At 38.1% G+C, this 22,651-nt stretch overlaps 2 protein-coding genes across 6 annotated transcripts; both read right to left on the bottom strand.

The window, feature by feature from the left end:
* Nucleotides 1-129: 129 nt before the first annotated feature.
* On the bottom strand, nt 130-5,617 carry pcmtd2a (protein-L-isoaspartate (D-aspartate) O-methyltransferase domain containing 2a). Its single transcript, XM_079588127.1, has 6 exons — nt 5,311-5,617; nt 3,300-3,625; nt 2,777-2,879; nt 2,489-2,660; nt 2,272-2,395; nt 130-1,705 (listed from the first exon to the last, which is right to left on the bottom strand). The coding sequence occupies exons 2-6, from the start codon at nt 3,604-3,606 to the stop codon at nt 1,278-1,280; spliced, it is 1,134 nt and encodes a 377-aa protein (XP_079444253.1). The 5' UTR covers nt 3,607-3,625; nt 5,311-5,617; the 3' UTR covers nt 130-1,277.
* A 713-nt stretch (nt 5,618-6,330) lies between these two features.
* Nucleotides 6,331-20,071, bottom strand: myt1a (myelin transcription factor 1a). Of its 5 annotated transcripts, none has more exons than XM_079588118.1 (23): nt 19,839-20,071; nt 15,463-15,554; nt 14,990-15,044; nt 14,860-14,890; nt 14,690-14,752; nt 14,356-14,591; nt 13,212-14,171; nt 12,941-13,075; nt 12,294-12,384; nt 12,092-12,211; nt 11,801-12,015; nt 11,483-11,673; nt 11,144-11,368; nt 10,812-10,969; nt 10,519-10,581; nt 10,015-10,083; nt 9,597-9,659; nt 9,401-9,484; nt 9,041-9,262; nt 8,680-8,771; nt 8,481-8,584; nt 7,777-7,920; nt 6,331-7,668 (listed from the first exon to the last, which is right to left on the bottom strand). In XM_079588118.1, exons 1-23 carry the CDS (start codon nt 19,861-19,863, stop codon nt 7,525-7,527), a joined length of 3,582 nt encoding a protein of 1,193 aa, XP_079444244.1. In that variant the 5' UTR covers nt 19,864-20,071; the 3' UTR covers nt 6,331-7,524. The 5 variants fall into 5 exon arrangements, with proteins under 5 accessions (XP_079444244.1, XP_079444246.1, XP_079444248.1 ...); XM_079588120.1 differs by lacking the exon at nt 19,839-20,071 and adding an exon at nt 17,905-17,939; XM_079588122.1 differs by lacking the exon at nt 19,839-20,071 and adding an exon at nt 17,905-17,939 and having other exon boundaries at nt 12,941-13,072.
* Nucleotides 20,072-22,651: the final 2,580 nt, after the last annotated feature.

Below are 22,651 nucleotides of genomic sequence, written 5' to 3'. Positions count from 1 at the left end.
GAACTTCTTTAACTGAGGGTAAGGTGGGCCAAAGTTGTGTTGGTGGTATCAAAGAATATCATGGTATGCGTTTCCACTGCTTGTGCAGATATTTATTTTAATGTTACCCATTTATGAAATATTTGTCTCCTTTCCTCATGTAGTAATGCAAAAAAAATATGATCCACACTTTTAGAAATCTAAATGATGCATTTATTTATTTAATCTGTCTTGCATGTGTGCCCAGTGTTATGAAGTTTAGACTTTAATTTTACATTAAATGGTTGCAGAGTCTAGATATGATTTATGTATCAGAATATAAACATAATGCTTTGGTTTTTGTGTTCTCCAAACTAGTTTGAAAACTGGAAACTGATTCATGCGTCAAAACAATTTTTCATTTGCATGATGGTGGATTATAGTTCACATTCCATACTTTAGCCTTAAAAAAATCTGATATGTCTAAGGTGAAATGTTTTGGGTCATGATATAGATAATATAAAAGGTTAATTTAAAAATAGGGAGTTATTCATTTAGTCCATTCTACATTGCATGACAGTGCACATCAGAGCATTTTATAATTTATAGTTAAATTAAATTTAAATATATTTTATACCTTATCACACAACTATAGACTATACCTTTTATACTTTTCAAAAGCAAAAATGCAAACACAAGCCCTGAAAACAGAACAAACCCAACACAGTTTTAAATTGGCAAAACACCTTAGAAAATCAAAGTCTTTTATCTTGAAATTTCCAAAAACTTTACTAGAGATTGTTGGACAATCACATGTTTAAACGTGCCTTTGTATCTTCACACAATTAGACAGTTACAAATCCATACACCAGAATATTTAGATTTTCACTTTTCATAGTAAATCTAAGAACTGAAACTAGATGGTATATAACACACACAAAACAAGTGAGACTACACTGCATTTATGATTTAGTAAATTGTTAGCCACTGGTCTTGTCTTCATTTGAAAAAGTCACTCCACAAATAACATGAAACTTCGATTAATCAATTCCTTTTCACTCCGTTTCTTGTTTCCGTGTTGATGGTTAGCATCGTAGACCATGAATCCAGACTTTAAACTTTGGTGGAACCAAATGAGACTTCATTTCCCCTCATAGAATAAAACTAACTTGGCAGAAAAAAAAAATGTGGTGCAATTCTATGAGAAAGATCACCAGGGTAATGTGAAAGTGAGTAACTAAAGAGCCATGGACTCTTAAAGTGACAGTGATAGGTAGCTGTGAGTAGTCTATTACAGACTATGCACTGAAAGCAGAGGTCTACTTCTCTCTGTAATAAAGAAGATACATCTTGAGAGGCTCTGGCAAAGGCAGGCTGAGGATCCTCTCCCTTAAGAGGTTTACTGGAGTCTCTATAACCAAAACACTGCCCTCCTTCCTCCTCCCATTCTCTTCTTTATCCTCTAGTTGCTCACAAACCCTACTGCAGTCTTCATCTTCATCCTCATTGTCTGTGGATGACTGGTTGTTGTTGTTGTCCATGGGTCCGGGAATTAAGCGACTCATGAACAAATAACTATTGGTCAGAAGAGGGGTGTCACGGTGCTCACGTTTCTGTTTAAAGTGATTTCTTCGCTTCAATCCAGTTCTCTGGGGTAGTGGCAAGGATCCAGACCCAGATCTCTTTAGAATGTGACGGATGGTGATGCGGGCCAAATCCTGAAGACTTCGCACCTCGAACATGGCAGCTGCGTTTTATTTGATTTTTTTTACTGAATTTATACACAATTCTTACTCTAAATACACTAACGTTTAAAAGATTAGGTAAAAAATATATATATTTTTAAAATAAATCTCTCATGCTCACCAAGGCTGCATTATTTGATTAAAAATACAGTGAAAACATTACTATTGTGAAATATTATAACAATTTAAAATAACTGCATTCTATATTAATATATTTAAAAATGTAATTTATTGCTGTGGTGACTGAAGAATAACTGAAGTAATGAAAATTCAGCTGTGTCACATGATCCTTCAGAAATCATGTTGAAAACGGTTGCGTTGCTTGATATTTTTGTTGAAATTGTGAAAAAAAATTCAGTGTACTTTGATGAATGGAAAGTTCAACAGAATAGCATTTACATTAAATATATTTTTTTTTTACTGTCACTTTTGATCAATTGAATGCATCCTTGCTGAATTAAAGTATTTCTAATAGTGTACAAAAAATAACTATTATTAGGCTAAAGAAATTGAATATTTTTTAAATCAGAACAATTTAAGTGTACACAAAATACAGCAGGTTACTTACGTAGGGACACTGCTCTTGGTTTGCCGTTTTCCCTGTGTTTAGGGAGCACAAGTGGTGCGAAGGACACGGCAATTATCTTTCTTGTTTCCCATGTGTTATATCCTGTCCGAGTTATTTTAGTGAGCTAGAACAAATGAGAAATGCATATACATTTCACACATGTATATCTCCTGGATTATACCTGAGACCAGATGCATTGTAAGATTGCATTATTCACCTTTTCTTCCAGTGGCAGTACTAAGACTCCCCCAACCTTCAACAACTTCTTCATGTAGTCTTCATGCTCCCTCTGGACCCCTGCGCCACAATAAACTCTGTCATACTGCCTACTTTCTGGAGCAATCTCCAGACAGTTGCCCACTACAAAGGAGGGCTCACAAAACTCAAACCTAGAACAAAAGATTAGACATGTCAGTCACCAATCCATCACTTTGCACGCTAGACTTTCAACAAGGGATTCAAGTTTATGTTCAATACAAAAGTGAAAACCCAAAAGTTACTGCACCTGTCAAAACTATCATTCGTCTTGATGAAGAAGTCCAGCTTCTGATAAGCATATTCTATAACATCTTCATGCAATTCAACACCATGATTCACACCAAATGGCCCTAAATATATGACACAGAATGTCAGTGATCACATAACAGGAATTATATTTAGCAGAAAATGTACTTTTGGGTGGACAATCCACCCGAAAATGAACATTTGCCATCATTTACTCACCCTCATGTTGTTTCAAACCTGTATGACTTTATTTATTTTCTGGAACACAAAAGAAATATTTTGAAGAATGTTAGAAACCAAACCTTTTTGCTTACCATTGACTTCCGTTGTATGGACAAAAAAATACAATGGAAGTCAATGGGAAGCGGAGCTATCTTCTTTGTGCAACCCAGAAGAAAGAAAGCCATACATGTTTGGAACGACACAGGGATGATAGTATTTTCATTTTTTGGGTGGTCTATCCCTTTAAATCAGCTAAAATAAGCAGAACACATTCAAATCAGTCAAATTCTCTATTAACTCACCCAGTATGAGTCCCACCATGGTGCTGAGGTACCCTGTGCCACTGCCTAGGTTGAGAAAAGACAGGCCAGACTGCAAGTCTAAAGCCTCCATCACCTCAGAGTAGATACAGGGTGCAGAAAGGTGGATGTTGCCGTGTCTCCAGGCCAAATCCTTGTAGGCACCGTCGCGGAATTCTTCCAGATAGTAGTCGGCACGATCAATGGCTCTGAAGGCATGTTCGACCAGATCAGAGCGAATGTATTGGGCTTCTTTCAGGTTGTCAATCAACTCGTCATTGTCCTCCCCAGCACTGACCGCACCTCCCATTTTGGCTCTTTGTTTAAGGCTAAACAGACAAGAAGAAAATGAAAGACACGTAAGCATAACCAGAGAAGGAACACAAGAAACATACTTCCTGTTGATTTAAAAAAAAAGATGAATTGATCAACAAGCACTTTCCTCTGTTTCTTGCATAAGTCCTGTGATTCACAACTGGTTTTGCTTGAGGACAGTGGTGCCCCAGCACAGTACCACAAATGATTAACACACAAAAGTAAACAAAAATGTCCTTAAAAAACAAACACTGAAATATATTAGGTAACACTATTTTACAGTGTCCTTATTACACGTAAAATGTACTGTAGTAATAACTAGGCCTATAAATTGTGCATAATTTCATGCAACTAACCCTAAACCAAACCCTTATCCTAACCCTATAGTATAAGTACATTTTTTACTCAATACATAAATGTATAATTACACTGCAACACGGACACCTTAGAATAAAGTGTTACCTTATATTAATATTACCATGATATCAACAGACCCAGTATTATGCAAAATAATTAACATGACATTATTTAAAACATGTCAAATTTTAGTTATTCCACTACCGTTCAAAAATTCAAAATGAGGGTTTTCGGGGAAAAAATAACTTTTCATTCTAATATCATTCTAATATGCTGATTTGGTGCTCAAGAAACATTTCTTATTATTATCAATGTTGAAAACAGCTGTGCTGGTTATTTTTTAAACAGAAATTTCAAAAGAACAGCATTTATATGAAATAGGAATCTTTTGTAACATTATAAATTACTTCACTGTCACTTGTGAACAATTTAATGCACATTAACTGAATAAAAATCTTTATTAAAAATCCCAATGACCCCAGTGTAATTTTTTGTTAAATATCTCTTGAATTTTAATGTTACCATTCTGTAATTGACCGCATAAAACAAATTATGGTTGACACAATGGTTACGGTTAGCTAGTTATATTACTAGTTGCATTTTGCATTGTTTTTATCCCAGCCGTCCGCAAACAGAAAAGACAGCAATTTGGATTGTGACCCAAGAATCACTGTTTTACAATATGAAAGATTGTATACTTATACTGTATATCTGGGCAATGGCTTTCACTATTGTTCGACAAACAAAAATGTCCCAATAACATTTAGTAATCATTCTGAATACTATGTTCACAAGTTTAAAAATTCTGAAACTTTTTGCTTAAGAAGTGTTTTTGTGTTGCATTTCTTCAAAATCAATGCCACTCTATTAGCCATTTTGTTATGTAATCAAATGCCAATCATATTACGTTAGGTGTCCAAATAATTTTTGAAGCCACTGTACATGGTTTGGACCCCACAAAACAGCATTTTTGTCCAGTTAACGGATGAGGGCGCTGGGCTACACGGCCGGAAAGTTAAAGCTTCCCCAGAGACGCTGTGTAGAAACTGCAGATGTGAGGAAGGTTCCCACCAATCACCGCGCGCTCAAATGCAGCTGCGCCATTCGCTAACAAACGCATATTGTGCTGTGTTGTTGTTGAACATCCGGGTAGTTTCTCAAAATAGAGTTAAATATGATATTAACACACATATGCCCATTATTTTTAATCACGACCTGCCGTTCATTCTGCATGCGAGACCACAGGTAATGCTCAGTGAAAATATACTAAGAGTTTGATCATTCTATTATTACGCCAGAAACATCTATATAACAGCGAGCACGACTCATATAATGCGCTTACCTGCAAAAAGTAGTAAAAATGAAGACAAAGGAAAGGAGAAATGGGGATGGACTGGATTTTGGGGAGAAACTCGTCACGGGAAACACCCCGACGACTTCACAGTCGACCGAGCTGAACCGTCTGACACTGAGACACGTATCCTGGCTATGGTCCGGTGATGTACATTCGAGTTAATTCAAGTTAATAGTCTCCTGTTGTTTCTATGTCTCGGTTTCTCCCCATATACGTCCACGACGAGCTGCGCTGGATGTAAACATTGGCCAGCTGACTCCGTGACGTCAAGCCCACAAACAGAAATATGAGCCATAGAGCACATGGTTCCTGCACAACATTATTTTATGACATATTCATAAACACAATAATCTCTGGTCTTGATAAGGATTTAACAATAATTTGACTATATAAATATTTTACACTTTTTTTAATTCTCAGTAGTTTTATTTTCTCTTTCATTTCTGGCCACATAAAGCCAATTATATGTATTACCTGTGCATTTACACCGTCATTGCACAGGAGAAAAGATTGTCGACCAGTAGCAGGGCATGTTGTCACACCATATGGGGTAAGTTGTCACAAAGGAGCCTGCCATATTAAAACAGCAACATACAGTAAAATAAATGTATAACATTTAAAAGAAGTGACAACTATCTCTGGTCTTTTGTAAAAGTTGGCCATTTTAAATGAAGAAAGCTATATGCAAATATTGGGCTAAATATTAATCTTGTCAAACTAAAAAGACATCCTTTATGTTAGCACTATATATTTTATTATGTAGCCATAATCAGCTGAAGAGAAATCGTGACTGAATCACTGCCTATCCAGCAGATGTCAGCCAAGTATCCTACTGAGAGAGTGTTTGGTTTGCTTTTCATCTTTGGTCTGATAAATGTCAGATAATTCAAAGTTAATTGGACTGATCAGTATCTTACGAAATATCATTGTTGGACCAAAGGCAAACACAAGCCTGGTTATAATAAATCAAGATAAACAATCAGTGTTAAATATGACATACTCTCTGTTAGGTGATAGAATTCCCATTTATTTTATCAACAACATGGGCAAAGACTATCCATATGCAGCAACCACTAACACAGAGACATTTACAAAATAAATATGCAACAAGATCTCCATTCAATTTGTTCTTAAATACTAAATAAATAACAATAAATACATCATATCTGTTCAACCCACTTCACTCTGGAGGGTGTCAAAATACTTTTATGGAAAACAGAACTCATTAAATAAATGAGAATATTAAAAAACAATATAAAAATTGTTAGGTAGAAAATATTTGCACTTAAAAAAGAGATTATAAATCTCTGTCTTTAAAATAAATAGGAAGGTTTATAAAACAATTTGCTGTCGATATTCTTAAAATATTGCCTCTTTCACAGCTCAGAGGGCAACGTCTCTCCTCTTAATAACTGCTAAAAGCTGTGTATAGAATTTTGCTTTGTAAAATAAATTAAGTCCATAAATAGACACTGATTAATAAATAAACAAAATAAACCTTAACATGAATAAATAATAAATTAAACTTACATTTCAAGGACCCAATTTAAATAGCCATAATAATAATAATAATAATTACAATAATAACAACATGACAATGAAACTACAAACTATTCATGGAAGTGCAATATCTATGTTCTCAAATACGATAAATATTACTGAATGGAACAGGAGCCCATTTACACCAAATATGAGACAACATTATCATACAGGGATCAAATGTAGCAGTGCTGCATACTAATCTTATTTTGTCGAGGGAGGTCATTAATCGTGAATTCACCTTCGGACATTACACATAAAGCACTCTGTTACACATACACACATAGACTCACCCCCACAGACACACGACAATCTCACGACTTATTGTTCACGGCAACCTCCATGCACTGAGGGAAGTAAGAAAGGCAGATCAGTGTCGGTGAGAGTTGCTCTAGAAAACAGTAACAAATGGTTTGCTCCAAAAAATACCCCAAAAGAAGAAGAGCCATCTTGGTTTAAGAGGCAAAGGATCTTGTATCTCATCAAAATTGCTAAGCAGCATAATTTGGAATTTGGTCCTTTTCTCTTGACTTCCACGGGTCTAGTGACGTTCCTCGTTTTCAGAGGGCGCCACGTACAAAACCTGAATGTCCTTAAACAGTATTTTTATGTTGTTGGTCTGGTTATTCAACCCACAGTGTCTTACAGCTGCCGTTCCTCTGCTCACACCTCAATGCCTTTGACGGCCTGGTTGATCGACTCGAGTAGGGCTCGGTTCTCTGGGTTCTGATAGCACTCCTTATCGGTGAACATGTGGGTCAGCGTATCCACGTATGTGTCAAAATTCTGCTCAGTGATGGGCTCTTGCTGTGGTAAACAAAAGGTTATGGTTTGTTAAAAGCAAGCTAGAAAAAAGGAAGGAAAAGTATAGTGTACACTACTTCATGAAAGGTAATAGATAGCAAGTGGACTGACCATCTGTGGTAGACGGATGTTGGCGAGGCTGCGGATAAGAGTCTGGCTCAGGCCTGACAGTTCCATGAACAGAGCCTCATTCTTCTCCTCTATGAGCTTATTCTCTTCCTCCATGCTCTTGAGGTTCTTCTCCATGGATGAGATCTAAGAATAGAAATGCATGGATAAACAGCAGCTCCAAGATCATGCTTTCTAATATTGTATTTGATGTATTGTAAATATTATCATTATACTGCACTCTCAAAGAATGCATCTTATGGAAAGGAGTCCTCAAAAATCCTACTTTCAATCATGGAATTTTCATTGATGAACAACAAGGATTTATCCTTGAAATGTCTCAAAAATGCTTTGTCTAGCCTTTACGTGTGGTTATCAGTGAAGGGCCAAATGCTATATGCTCAGATTACAGATTAAAACCGTATTAATTAAGACATTTGTCTTTATTAGAGTTTCTGGGACATGTAGTCTACTGTTCAAAAGAAATTTATATTTTGTTCAGCAAGGATGTAATAACTGATTACTTTTTTGTTTTTTTGTTTTTGTTTAAAAAAATATATTTTGAACTTTCTATTCATCACAAATCTAACACCTTTCAACAAAAATATCACACACTGAGGACTGAAGTCATTTAAATAAAATAAAAATGGAAATAGAAAACAGCAAAGTAGAATAGTAGTGTATATATGTATTTGCTAAATGTAGACCTGTGTATGGAGGTTGGCCATATCTGCTTCCATTTCACAGTTTGACTCATTTAGCTCATTGATCTCTTTGTTCAGCTGTTTGATGTCTTCATCATTGTCAAGAACTGAAGGGATAGAGAAGCAATGCGTATGTTAATAAAGAGCGCAAAATGAACATACTGGGGACGAAAGAAGAGAAGGAGATGATATTTGATCTTACCATCACTTGCCCTGAATTTCTTGCTGATGTAGTCATCTCCTGGGAACCTGGCTCTCTTCTTGTTAGCTGAAGCTCTAGGGCAACCTGATAGACTGGAAACACATCATGATCATGAGATATGAAACTAGACTTATTGTCTTGATTACATCGTCCTTCAATAACCCCAGGAAGTCAAAAATAGGCATTTCTAATATTTCAAAACATATTAGTATGCCATTTACAAATATTTCTATTATAGATAAATATATAATATCTCTGTATGGAAACATTCACTCAGCTTGTCTTATATATGAACTAATACTGGTTATTTAATAATATATGCTAATATTGATCTGTAAATTTCACCAGGCTTCATCTGTACCTGCGATGAGTGAGAAAGCTGCCGTTGGCATGCCCTGATCCATCACATCCTGGCGTGGGGCAGGTCGGGCCCTCAGCCTTGAAGGCCTTCCAGGAGAATGGTGTGCCATTTAACATGCCCTCCTTCTGGCGGCGTGCTGCCAGCGGGCACCCATAGGCACTGCGGTGGGTGGCGTATTTCCCACTGATATGCCCCAGACTGTCGCAACCTGGCACCGGGCACCTATAGAGAGGTAAGTGATGAACTGGCAGTCAGTTTTGGCTTTCTCAAATAATACGGGCTGTGCTCAGCAAATCCATTGGTTTAGTAGGCCTACAACAAACTAAGTTGGGATTTTTTCATTAAAACAAAAAAACATACCTTAGGAGCTCCGAATCTTCCTTGTCATCCTTTGTTGGGGTGATTTTGATTCCTCCTTTCTTGGCACGTGGACATCCAGACAGACTGCAACAGAGAAAATGTAAATGTTATTATGTTTCTACATGTGCAGTTTGATATTTTCAAAGCTTGACAGTGAATCCAAAAGTGCATCTTGTAATATTGTTAATTAACACACCTTCTATGGGAAGCATAGTTTCCAGTGATGTGTCCTGATCCATCACAACCTGGAGTAGGACATCTGGAGGTCGCCAAGAGAAAGTGAAATACATTAGCATAAACAGCACTGCTTTAGATGGATGCAATTCAAATATCAGACACACAATCATACTGGAAATCTAAATGAACATTTGGGTTTCAGCCTGGATGCTAAATATGTCTCAGTTGGTTTGATGGGTCACTAGGACACAGTCCAAGAAAATTCTGTTTTTGACCACTGAAAAGTTATTGCTGGTTCAAAGAGTGCAAGAATAGCCAGCAAAAGGGACAGTAAACAGTATGTGGCAGAAACAGAAGTGTTCAGTAAAGTAAAAAAAGCAGTAATCAGTAAAGTATGGTGAAGATTCATTAGAGGAAAAATTAGAGCACAGACATACTTGAGTTCAGCACTGTGGGCAGCCATGAGGGTCCGGAGACTTTTATCAGCAAGGGGACAACCAGAGAGACTGAAGAGCAGTAGAAAAACACCAGGATAGAGAATAGAGAATAGAGGGAAGAAGATTTCATTGAAGACGGAAGATATACGTATATTCTGTAGTATTATATACTTTGATATTGCTCTGTAATATATGTCTGTATTATTTACAAATGGATTATTTGCTAAAATACATGAATGTAAATTAACCTAAATAATCTACAAAAAGACCTTGAGTAAATCTTGGCAAATATGGAAAAAGTACTACTAGTAAAATCTAGTAAAAATCATAGTTCATGCTTAATGTATTAAAGAGACATATAGGATTTGTTTGCAGTCACTAACACAGGTTTATGCTATAGAGAGCAGGAGCTGCGAGGGTTCAGCAAAGAGAAAAATAGATAAAGTAAAAAGAAAAGTGAGGGGTGGTCAGACTAGAAATACTGTGCCATAACTCCTGGCATACCTGCGGTGAGATGCATAGTTCCCAGTTATATGTCCACTACCATCACAACCTGGGGTGGGACATCTGGACAGAGGTGAAGAGAGCATTAAATCTCTGAAGAATCATTCCAGTTAGGAGATTTCTTAAGACACTAGCTCTAAACTTCTTTTTTTATGCTTTGCAAATGTGTTGTGTGTGTGTGTGTGTGTGTGTGTGTGTGTGTGTGTGTGTGTGTGTGTGTATGTGTGTGTATGTGTGTGTATGTGTGTGAGAGAAGGGGTTTAAATAAAGTTGTTGTTGCTGCAGACACTTACAGCAAGACCTCTTTCTTGCAGTCCTTGGGCTGGAATTTGACCTTGAAGCTGGAGGTTGTGACCTCACCAGGGTACTTCCTGTCTTCCGTGCTTTCCTGAGTGGCATCATCATCCTCATCTCCATCAGAGGAGGCATATGAGTGTGTGCTGTACTCCACCTGAGTAAAATGGCACATCAAAACAGAAAACAGCTGAATTCATAGAATGTGTAAAGACTTTAATTTTTTATTGTTTATTAAAAAAAACAAAATATATATATATATATATATAGTATATACATATATATATATCAACTATAAAGTGAGAATGTTGGAAAATAGATAGACATTTACCTCCTCTGGTTCCTCCTCTTTCTGTCGGTTTGACTTGGTGTAATCCAGAGGCCCCTCCCACTCCTCTTGTTTGTAGGTGTGGCTTGAGTGCGGTGAAGTGACGCCATGATGTTGAGAAGATGATGACGAGGATGAAGATGGGTCTGGTGACATGACTCCTTCCCTCTTGGGTTTCTTCATGCTGAGGTCCAGAGTGCCATTCTCATCCACCTCAATGTCCATGTCCTAGATTGTAGAAAAAAAAATGCATTTGAATATAGTATATATAATGCGGATTTTAAGCAACCCTAATTTCCTCTAGACTGAATGACAGATACAGAAAGAGAGGAAAAAACTCACTTTGCTGGTCTGATCCGGCTGTTGAGTGCTGAGGTTTTCAGGTCTCTCCCAACAGCGAGTGGACAGGTTGAGAATGGCAGTGGCAGCCATGTGTGCGGCTTCGGCATCATGGGTATAATCGTACCCACTGGAGGTGGAAGAGGAGCTGCTTTTGGTGTAGCCCCCAGACAGGCTGTGGCTTGGGGATGAGGCTTTAGGGAATGGTTTGGATGTTAATTGTAATAATATGCAATATGCTATCAATAGTTCATTATCTGTTTATATCTATTGTATAGGTTTCTTAATCATTATTTTAAAAGGAATGAGGGAGGTGCTTACGTTTGAAGGCTTTAGGTGAGGTTTCGCTGGTGGGCATCTTGGGGGCAAGTAGGCGCTTGCCAAATACCTGTACATCGAAGCTTGCATAGTCAAAGGACACCTTGGAATACTTCTCTAGCTCCTTGGCCAGGTTGGCCCGAGGAGTGGCCGGCATGGCATTGGGCCTGTAGCTACCGTACTGAGGGATCTCCAGCTGTTTCACAAAACACATCGGCCTGTAGAGAAAAGAGTGTTTAGCCACAGTTTACCCATTAAGCTCTTTTGTCTGTAAAAGAGGAGGAAAACACTCACCTTAGAACTCTGTCAGAGTTTGAGCCTCCGATGACTGGATCACTAACAGAGGTCTGCGGCTGTGACTGCTTTTCCAGGCTTTTTTGTTTCCCTGCAGCAGCAATAGGGCAGCCAGAGAGACTAAAAGTGTAAAATGTAAGAAAAATACATGTTTTTTGGAGCTGAGGCCTCAAAAGGTTAAAATAGTTAAGGTGTACAGTACCTGCGATGTGTGTTGCGGTTGCTGTTCACATGTCCCTGTCCGGTGCATCCAGGTGTTGGACACTTCAGTACGTTCTCATGCATTGCCAAGACTAGTGCCAAAAAAGACACATTAGTATACAGTGAATATATACATATATATATATGCTAACATTTAAGTGTTTTTTTAAAACTTCTATTAAGCAAGGACACATTAAATTCATCAAAAGTGATAGTAAAGATATTTATAATGTTACAAAAAAAGTTCTCGTTAAATAAATGCTGATTGTTTGAACTTTTTATTCATCAAAGAATCCTGAAAAAATGTATCATGGTTTCCACAAAAATATTAAGCAGCACATCTGTTGATAATAATTAATGTTTCTTGAGCACCATATCAGAATACTCAAATATTTTCTTGAGGATCATGTGACTGAAGGCTTGAGTAATGGCTGCTGGAAATCCAACTTTGCCATCACAGGAATATATAACATTTAAAAATGTATTTCAATAGAAAACAGTAAGTTTAAATTGTAATAATATATCACAATATTACAGTTTTTTTATAGGATTTTTTTACAATCCAATAAATGCAGCCTTGGTAAGTATAAAATACTTCTTTCAAAAACATTTAAACATATTATGGTTCTAGTGCAAGACAATCCTTACTCTCTGGAGGGATTCTGTCCTTGTGTGGGCACCCAGAAAGGCTGCGGTGGTGTGGGTATAATCCAGTCACATGACCTGTCCCATCACATCCTGGAGTAGGGCACTTTATTTCCTTCTTCTCTGATCTAGAACCTTCTGTGTCCAAGAGTGAAGAGACAAAACAAATGAAACTCCACACACACACACACACTGTAACTCCATGTTATCTCAAATTAATCGAGGTCATAGAGGGTTACAATTAAAGTAGGCTGAAATAAGCATTTCCTGTCACCTTTGCCATAGTATGCTCTACGAGCTGTGATGTCCATGGCCTTACTCATTCTCTCCTCCGGGCTGTAGTAGTGCTGCTGCTCAGGAGAGCAGCTCTCTTCAGAACTGTGACCGTTTTGTTCAGCTTTCAGTGCAATGGCCTGTTCCAGAAGTCCCAGGTTCCCCCGTGTCATGTCGTACGTCTCGGAGTCATCTGTGACCTCTGACCTCTGTGACATGCTGTCTAACTCGTCATCGTCTACTTCATCGGGCTCCTCTTCTTCTCCGTCATCTTCCTCTTCCTCATCTTCATCTTCCTCTCCCTCTGAACCCAGCTCGATGACTACAGTGGGCGAGTCTTTATCTGAAGCGTCATCTCTCTCGTCATCCTCCTCCTCCTCCTCATCTTCACCAACAGGGTGGTCTAGACTTATGTTGCTGTGTGTTATCACATCTAATTCCTGAGCTGAAGCAGCTGGGACAGGGGCGATTAGGGAGGAAGGCTCTACCTGGGATTGTGGTTCCTCCTCATCTCCTTCCTCATCATCATCATCTTCACTGTCCTTCTCTGTCTCCACAGTCTCTTTGGTCTGGATTTTGCCAAAGTCTCCACTGAAATACTGGTGGTCAGAGTTGTTCTTCTGGCTCAGACATTGTGTTTCTTCTTCCCCCTCTTCATCGTCATCCTCTTCCTCTTCTTCTTCTTCAACTGTTGTCACAGGCTCGTCGGTCTCTTTCAGTTGCTGGGTCACTCGCTCCTCTTCCGTAATCTCTTCTGCTTCCTCCTCTATCTCTTCTTCTCGAGCTTGAATCTCTTCGGCGACCTGTAGCTCCTCCTCTGTCTCGGTTTCCATGGTGATTTGTTGGATGGGCGTGATCTCAATATTGGCTTCTTCCTTCTCAATCTCGATCTCTGGCACTGGACTTGATGTTTCTCGGACAGGCGTCTTTTTCTCTTCTGAATCCATTTGTGAAATTTCTTCTAAGGGAATGACAAAAAGGACAATTATAAACTAAAGGAAATTTGATGTTGCTTGACCAGTTTGGTGAAAATTGCTGAACTAATAAGCTTAAATACATAAAGACTAGGTTTGTACATGCACTGCATGTTAGATAACCATGAATATAATTCAAAAAATTCAGTAATTAATAGTTAATTTACCCACCTTTCATTGCTTCTGATGTAGGTGTCTTTTCTTTCGCCTCCATCTCTTTATCGACAGTGTCCTCTTCAGACTCCACCTCCTCATCTTTTGCCTCTGTTTCACTGTTTGTGTCACTGTCTGCATTGAACCCATCGTCCATGGCCAGTTTTAAAGGGTTAGGTTTCTTTTTTGGGGCTGGCTGATTCTCCTCGGCCTCCTGGAGTTTTCTTTTCTTAGCCAATGGGCAGCCCAATGCACTGGAAAGGATGAAAAGGTTCGGTAAAAACTCAGATTCTCCACTTATTTTTGTTTTTTGGTATTGGCATTTATAAGAGACAGAATTCTTACTACTAACCTTCTGTGTCGTGCATACTTTCCGCTGACATGGCCTAGGCCGTCGCAACCTGGTGTAGGGCAGCTGCAAAACAAGAGTTTCCATTAGCTGTATTCGTTTTACTAAACCGTGGTCTTTCTAAACAAACATGATGAGTAACACAACATAAGCATAAAAGCTCATTATCTCACCTGTACTCTTGTCCAACAAGCTCAAGAGGAACTGATATAAGGAGAGAGATAAAAGCTCTGTCAGTCAATAAATTCACTGAAATGGACAAAAACAGATTATTATTTTTTTCAAGTTTCAAGAGGCTCTTACCTCTGATTCCTTTTGAGCGTGTCCTTGTCCGCTTCTCATCTGCGTCTTGGCTCATCTGAAACACAAACGCATGAGTGGTTACGAGATTATTATGTGTGAAGTATTTGTTATGTCTTACACTCTCCATTTCTCTAATATCATATCAAATGTATAATTTCACTGTCCTCTGGCTTTCAAATGACATATTTGACATCTATACCTTTCAGATTGTGATTTTTATCCTCAGATCTGATTTCACAGACACCAGAGTAGCCCCCAATCATCTTTAATGCTTTTTAAAGAGCTCAATCAATAATACACATCCAATACGTTCTTTCAATTGCACATCCCTACCAATCCTTGGTTGAAGCGAAGTGAAATATAAGAAAGAAATGGGGCCCTCCCGGTGTGAGAAAGATGTCAGAGCTTCAGAAAGGGAAATACGATGAAATAAAGCTATTCTGACAGACACACACACACACATAATGTCTCACTTTAAGTCTCCTACTCCTCTTGTTCTCACAGCTGCTAACTCTGTCCCCTCGTGTCCACCTCTGGCTCAGCAGCTGCCCTCTGTACTCATTCTCTGTTGGATAAAATGGATAAGACAACAATTTCAGTCTGACATGTCCAAATATTTTACATAATGAAATGAGAAAAAAAAAAAAAAAAAATCAACTCATTAAAAGTCACACTAAGCAAGTCTTGACAATGGATTCCCATTAGTGAAACATAATAAAGTCATGCTTTTTTTAATATAAGGGATTTTTTATAAATAATAGGCAATTAGTTCGAAATATCTAACTAAAACGTCAAGAAAACGCATATTTATGCTTTGTGAGCAGCTGAGCTTCTAAGATCAGAAAGCAAACAAATCTTTGCCTGTAGTGCCGCAACGTAATTTTCCATGGGATGATTATCAAAGATGAACACCCCTAATCCAGAAGCAAACATTGAATATCCCCTAGAGGACACATGCACTTTGGCCACTGAAATCAGCAGTCCATCATGGTCTGACAGAATCTGCGTGCCTTCATGGCCCTGGTGTTGATTATTTATCCCGGGTGACGAGGGATGCAGCCGTGACCCAGCTGTTTTTATCGGGGCGTCATTACACGTGGTCTGATTACGTTTTAAGCAGCACCTGGTGCTCATCCACGTCACACACGTAACAGGGGAGGGAATTCCCTTGAGAACCGCAACAATTGTGGCACTTGCCACATATGATGCAATAGGCTACGCAATTCAAACTCACCGTCCTGTGTCCGTTCACAGGGAAACAGGTTAAATTGATTTTAGTGCAGTTGCTGAAAACTTTGTATAAAAGTATGATAGACACAAAAGGGGAGGAATATACTAATACTTCTGAAAATGAATTTATAACCATATTTGGAGTCAAATTATGTAATTTGATGATGTATAAATATTGCTTTCATTTTTTATTTTACAGTTTGGAACTTCCAAAGACATTAATGTGGACCATGTGCATGCTGCCATGTTATTTATAGACATAAATTCTGAGTTTTTATACATTAGTAGTTTCAGGGATCCCTTTTCAAAAAGAATTCTCAAGCATTAGGCCCAATCTCTCAAATGATGGAGAGGATACAACAACATTGTTTAACTCCCATACAATAGGCCCACGCGTCTATGAAATGGACCAATGGGAGGCCATGTTAGCCACAAATTGCTCTTACGTTTTAGCATAGACTAATATTAGTGTTTCTTTTGTCGCATCAGGCCCTTGGCTTCGAAAAAACACCATGATGATGCTGCGCATAACCTCTTCTAGCACACCACGCCTTTCAATTACTATCAGCCAAACCCTCCGCCTTTATAACACTGTCACTTTCATCGAGGAGAAACAGTGTTAAGCAGAACATGTTTACAAGACCGGTCTCCACTTGACTGTATTATCAAAGTAATAACGGTTAAAGTCCAACCTACAGAGGTCCTAAAGCAAGCATAAGCGATGAATAAACAGTCATTTAAATGTAAAACTCAAAGAAAAGGCGACAATCTAATAAATTAATAGTGTATTATCTAGGCCTAGCCTGAAGTAAACAGATGGTTAGCTCGCATTGTTTTGTTTCTCGTATATAACGCACGCATACAAGACAAAACATATGCTGCTTGTGCTTAAGGGTTTCTAATGTCTATTGGTCCACTCCCATAAAATGCATTGCATTTATAGGCTACATGTAGGCTATCTCTGACTTAGTATGAATAAACAAACTTCCAATGAATACTCCGCTTGAATTTAAACTCCCACGTTTCCGATTCGCAGGTAAATATTGTTTCAAAACAAGCATAACACTTACATTGTAGGCTAATATGACAGCATTAATTTTGTGTTATAGATACGTTAGAGGCCCTTTTAAGTTCTTGGGTTTCTTGAAAATAAACCCGCTATGTAACTTGCAATACAATTATTCACAAAACATTGCAGAATCGTCCTTTTCCATAACATAGCTGTGACTTCTTGTACGCACGACAAAATGTTCTGAAAATGTAAACACGGTGGAATGGCACTTCTTCTTTAAGAGATTACAAGTCCGACGTCCATTTGGCTTCAATAGTAACGGAAATCCAAACCAGCAAACCTTTCCAAACACTGCATTTTTCATCCACATCACCATCCGAATTAGTAAACAAACAAAAAATACCATAAGCAAACGACGTTTTTTCAAGGAGATGAGAGCGGCCTCTTGCTCTTTGTAGGCTGTGTGTGTGTTAACTTCAGTGTTGTACACCTCCCCTTCAGAATGAGTCTCGCGCCGCTACCGTTAAAATCCTCTAATAATTCGCCCAGGACCGGTCGGAAACCTCTTCATGTTGTAAGCAAGTGGCATATATCCATTAATCGACAGGTAATGTGAGCACAAATGCTGCCAAAATCATTTCTCCACACGCTTTGTCGAACGATACTGACTTACCTTTCGTTCACAGGCCCATTGTCCACCCCTCCTCTATCTACCCTGCGCCGTGACATCATCATCATAGTAAATCATGTACAACACAAGATGGAGAGTGGGCCGCTATTGACCCCCCACCCACTCTATATGAAACATTCACGCGCAAAAGGAAAGTCATTTGACATTTCACCAACAACCTAAACAAATGCTAGTTATTTTTGAAAGAATCTCTACATTTAGACGCATGAGTTCAGCTGAAAGTTCAGCACCGAGAACAGCGCTGCTTCAGTACCATGGACAAGAGCGCTATCCGCGGCAGGTGCCTAGTTTGAAGAAAAGGCTGTTTTTAATAACGATTAATGCACAGAATGTTACATTAAAATAAGTTACGCAACATAGGTCAAATAATTTTAACATTAAATGGGTTTTGTAAGGCTATTGTACGATTGTCATATTGCACTACATTCAGTAGGCTGTTAAATTGACACATTTTACGGGAGATTGGAGAGAGTATCATTTATAAAACAAAAACACAAGTCTTCAATGCGGATGTATTTTCTTCTGGCGTAATGACACATTTGCCTTGCTTCAAAAGCGTTGAACTACTTTTCTTTAATGCTTTTCCAGAAGCCTAACAACGTGACCTAGTTTTGTGGAATATGATCGAATTAACTTCATCTGTCACACTTGAACTGTTAAATTATTGTGATCTCTTCTGAGGTTGCCACACTATAAAAACATTTTAAAAAACTTGAAGATTTCAGTTTTAATTGATGGCTTAACTTTGTTAAAGTAAAATCAAAGAGTTGTAAAAGTTATTTAACATTTTTATTTAACACTTTATCTTTAATGAAAATCAGACAATAAGTTGCACTTTTTGGGACACATTGAATTTCTTTTCTGATTACTGAGCCTTACTAATTTCTGAAAACCTTTTTAAAAAATATAGCAAAGTTAACATAATTATTGTTACCGTTTCCAACCAAACAGTGAAACTGGTACATTGGATTAATGGTCAAATATTAATGTCAACCTATAAATAGCCTCGTCTACTAATCAATTATTATTATTATTTTATTAGGTTATTATCACATGTGGAAAGATGAGAAACTTAACAAAAAAATGAATTCGCTCTAAAATAGAGTGAAGGAGAAGGGGGGACTCTTTACCAAACTTCAGCAACAACAAAAAGTTTCGTAGCCTATCATGTATGAAGTTAGCAGAAGCCTTTGAGAGTTTGCATATTTAATAAGACCGAAGTTCTTCGGTTACCAGCTGGAACTTTGCTTACCCCTCATCCTAAAGTTTCATACAGATGGATAGCCCAGCATACAATTAAAGCCACAGTCTGTTCCCACTGGCCAGACACTGTGTATAAATATTACATAGGATGCCAGCTGAGCGAATGAGAAGCACAACCCCCCGGAATCCCCCCCAAAGCCAGATGGACTGATCCCTCCCAAATACAAAAGTTTTAATACGCCAGAAGTCAGACAGCCTCTGAGTTTAAAGCGCAACTCCCTCTGGGAGACAAAAGTTGCCTTTGTTTAAAAACTGTCTGGACAGGGATTTTGTTTCGCATTTTTTTAAAGATACAAAAATACGGGATCTAGGTCAATACTATACATGTTCGTCAATAGAAGATTATTTTGAAAGAGTTAAAACGTAATCCATGTCTATTCAGTCAGATTTTATATTAATACTTAAAATGAAAGTAAACAAAGACGGGGGAAATGCGCCTGTCGGTGCAGGTTTAAATTCTCATAGCAGATTACACAAAAAAACATACAAACGTATCATTCGAGTTTTTATCACAATATTGAACTTACTGTGAATTATTGTTAACAAAAAGTTATAAGCAAATCCAAATACACAGGCTATCAGCAAAACCACAGCGAACCAGACTATGACTAAGTTTGAAAATACTTGATTAAAAAGAGAAGTCCATCACTCACCGAGAAAAGATTTACACAACTTCATCCTTGCGGTGATTTCTTCGCCTTCGACACCGCAAAACTAGTCAACTTCATTAGAGAAAGTTACTTTAAACAAAACTTACAGACAGATGTGGGCGGTCTTATTTCGTGTAAGTTTGCGCCCACCAATCAGCGGCGGTCGGCAAGAGTTAGTTCCTCTCGACGAGCCAATGAGGGCGCGCCTCACTGCCTGTGTCCCACACAATGACCTCTGAAAAATGAAAACAAAAGCTTGTCTTGTACGCCTCGAGTCATGTGTCAGAATTGTTTTAAATGAAAATCTCTCGGTAAAACTTTTTTCTGACTGAGTTGAATTTTCTCAGAAAATACATAAACACATTTTTTCCATTTTTGCTATTTTTTCTTTCTTTAGTAGAGACAAATTTTGTTTCATTGTCTGTCACTAGCCTATACTTTTTTTCTACGTGTCTCAAACTGGTCAGCTATGATATTTCTAGTTTTTAAACATGCAGATGAAAAGCGTTTGTGGATGTTCAGATTAAACATCATTAACATTATCCTAAATTATTTTATTATTATATTATTTTTATATAGCACCTTTCATGACCACAAGGTCGCTTTACAAAGTGAAAAAAGGAAACACATTTTTAAAAGTATAAAATTAAATTTTTCTAAAAAAATATTTAGAAGTTTTTTTAACATAAAAATATTGAATGTTTTGTAAATGTATCTGAGTCTATAAATCAGTTAATCAATCAATGAAACCTCATGCCCTCAGATCTTTCTCATTCTTTCCCAAACTCAATCTGGTGCACCTCTCTTCTCCCCCACCCTTTCCCCGGTCAGCCCAGTGAGAAGGCATATGTGCTGGGTTACTGCTGGAGCCCACGTATGCCTCTTTACGTGATCTGAAGTCTTACCCCCCTATGACAGATGGGCCTGCTGATAATGATGCTGAGAACACCCCCCCCCCCCCCCCCCCCCCCCCCCTCCAAATTGCTGTTGCCATGGTGAGTAAGGAGAGGGGACCATGGGACGTGTGGAGGAGGCCAGGGGTGCTTATTAATGCATTTACACTTAGTGGACACCAGGCCTGTAGAAAGTGTGAAAAGCTTTCAGAGCTTTATTTGAAAAGGCTCGTATGAACATATGAGCACTTGGAGCCTGTCAGCAGTGGCTTTTATGCGTTTAACTGCAGACTGCATAATGTTAGTGAATATTGATGATAGGACATTTTATGGTGTGTGCTTTGAATCTGTTACTTTGAGACAGCGTTGATTAATTATTTACACTCTTTTTCTCATTCATAATGGTTGATGATATCTGTTTATTATTATGACATGTTTTTTAAAAAAACTTTGCTGTCTTTTGTAATCAGCTTCATGTTGAATGAAATCAGAGGGCTAATCTAGTAGTTGTGTGTGGAAAATGTCTGCGGGGAGGGAAGACTGAAACCCACTCTCTCTCCTTCATACACACGGCCCCATTACAATGACAATGGCTGACCACACTTTAGGGCGGAGCTTAGAGTGTGATTTCCAGGCCACTGAGCAAGGCTCCCTAAATGAGCTTTGTGTGTGTGTGTGTGTGTGTGTGTGTGTGTGTGTGTGTGTGTGCGCGTGTGTGTGTGTGTGTGTGTGTGTGTGTGTGTGTGTGTGTGTGGTGAAGGGCTTTTTGGCACAGCTGTCACCCTGGAGGGTGATATCAGGCTAGCCCAGCTAGTCTCCCTTTTTTTAAGAATCTTGTGAGAAAAAAATGGGGGAAGGGATTGAGAGAAGAAACAACTAAAGTTTAGATGAGATTACAGCAAACCAAATTATGACTGAATAATAAGTGATATTGGACGCAGTGAACAACATAAATAAACAAAACCAATAGCAATTTAAGCATTTAATTCTGTTTATTTTTGGGTGTACATTTACAAAACTTTTGCAAGTTTTCTTGTATTATGCAAAGATTAAATATCTTATCCATCTATTTTTATATCTACCAATCAACATAGTTTACAATCCAAATAAAATAAAGTTTTTAAAGTTTAAAAAGGAAAGTTTTAAATTAAAAGAATGTTTTAGGAACAACTTTTGTAAATCTTGCCTAACTATTTGGATTTAGGTCATAAAGCTCTTATTTTGCTAAGAAGTTTTATTTGTTTTTTACATATACTGAATATTGCATGTTGTATATAATGAAGAAAAACAACTGATTTCAAAGCAAAAATTCAGCCCCCCAAAAAAACTTGTTTACACGGCACAGACAAAATATGAAACTATGCATTGCTTGTCTTGACATGTGAAATGTAAGCTTCTATCGTAAGTCTGTTGACTGGCTGCGCAATATTGTTGTATTGTGAAAAGACAAAGGCCTTTGATTGCTTGTGGACTAAAACCTCAAAAGTTCAATAAGAACTTTCACTTTCAGCAAACTTTGCTCACTACTAACCCGTCAAAGACAACAGCTTGCATTTTGTGGTCAGTTCTTTGACACAACAGATATGCTGCTAATCTCTGGGAAAATCAGCTTAGCAGCTGTCCTAAAGTATAGGTTTTCTTGTCTTAGTGAGAGAATAAGACAAAAAGTAGCTGAAAGAACAGGAGACAAGCTCTTTTCACACCATCTCTCTCTCTCTCTCTCTCTCTCTCTCTCTCTCTCTCTCTCTCTCTCTCTCTCTCTCTCTCTCTCTCTCTCTCTCTCTCTCTCTCTCTCACACGACTGAGACAATCTCCCCTCATCCAGAGACTCTGCTCCACCTGTTCCTGTGCCCCACAATTCCCCTCACTAATTATTCACATTCTGGACACAAAAGTCTAGATTGGTGATCTTGACTCACATAT

The sequence above is a fragment of the Phoxinus phoxinus genome (genome assembly GCF_949152265.1).
Source record: "Phoxinus phoxinus genome assembly, chromosome: 18".
NCBI lineage: Eukaryota > Metazoa > Chordata > Actinopteri > Cypriniformes > Leuciscidae > Phoxinus > Phoxinus phoxinus.
Note: the sequence above shows the minus strand (reverse complement) of the source record. Positions and strands in the feature narration are given on the sequence as shown.

Excerpts from the sequence above, each read along its gene's own strand:
- myt1a (XM_079588118.1), bottom strand. The coding sequence starts at position 19,863 with ATGAAGTTGTGTAAATCTTTTCTCG. Across the intron at positions 10,970-11,143 it reads AAGAGGAGGAACCAGAGGAG|GTGGAGTACAGCACACACTC; the intron begins GTAAATGTCTAT and ends CATTTTACTCAG. Across the intron at positions 8,772-9,040 it reads AGCTTTCTCACTCATCGCAG|TCTATCAGGTTGCCCTAGAG; the intron begins GTACAGATGAAG and ends ATGTGTTTCCAG.
- pcmtd2a (XM_079588127.1), bottom strand. The coding sequence starts at position 3,606 with ATGGGAGGTGCGGTCAGTGCTGGGGAGGACAATGACGAGTTGATTGAC. Across the intron at positions 2,396-2,488 it reads TACTGCCACTGGAAGAAAAG|CTCACTAAAATAACTCGGAC; the intron begins GTGAATAATGCA and ends CATTTGTTCTAG. Across the intron at positions 1,706-2,271 it reads ACCAAGAGCAGTGTCCCTAC|CTGCCATGTTCGAGGTGCGA; the intron begins GTAAGTAACCTG and ends AATAAAACGCAG.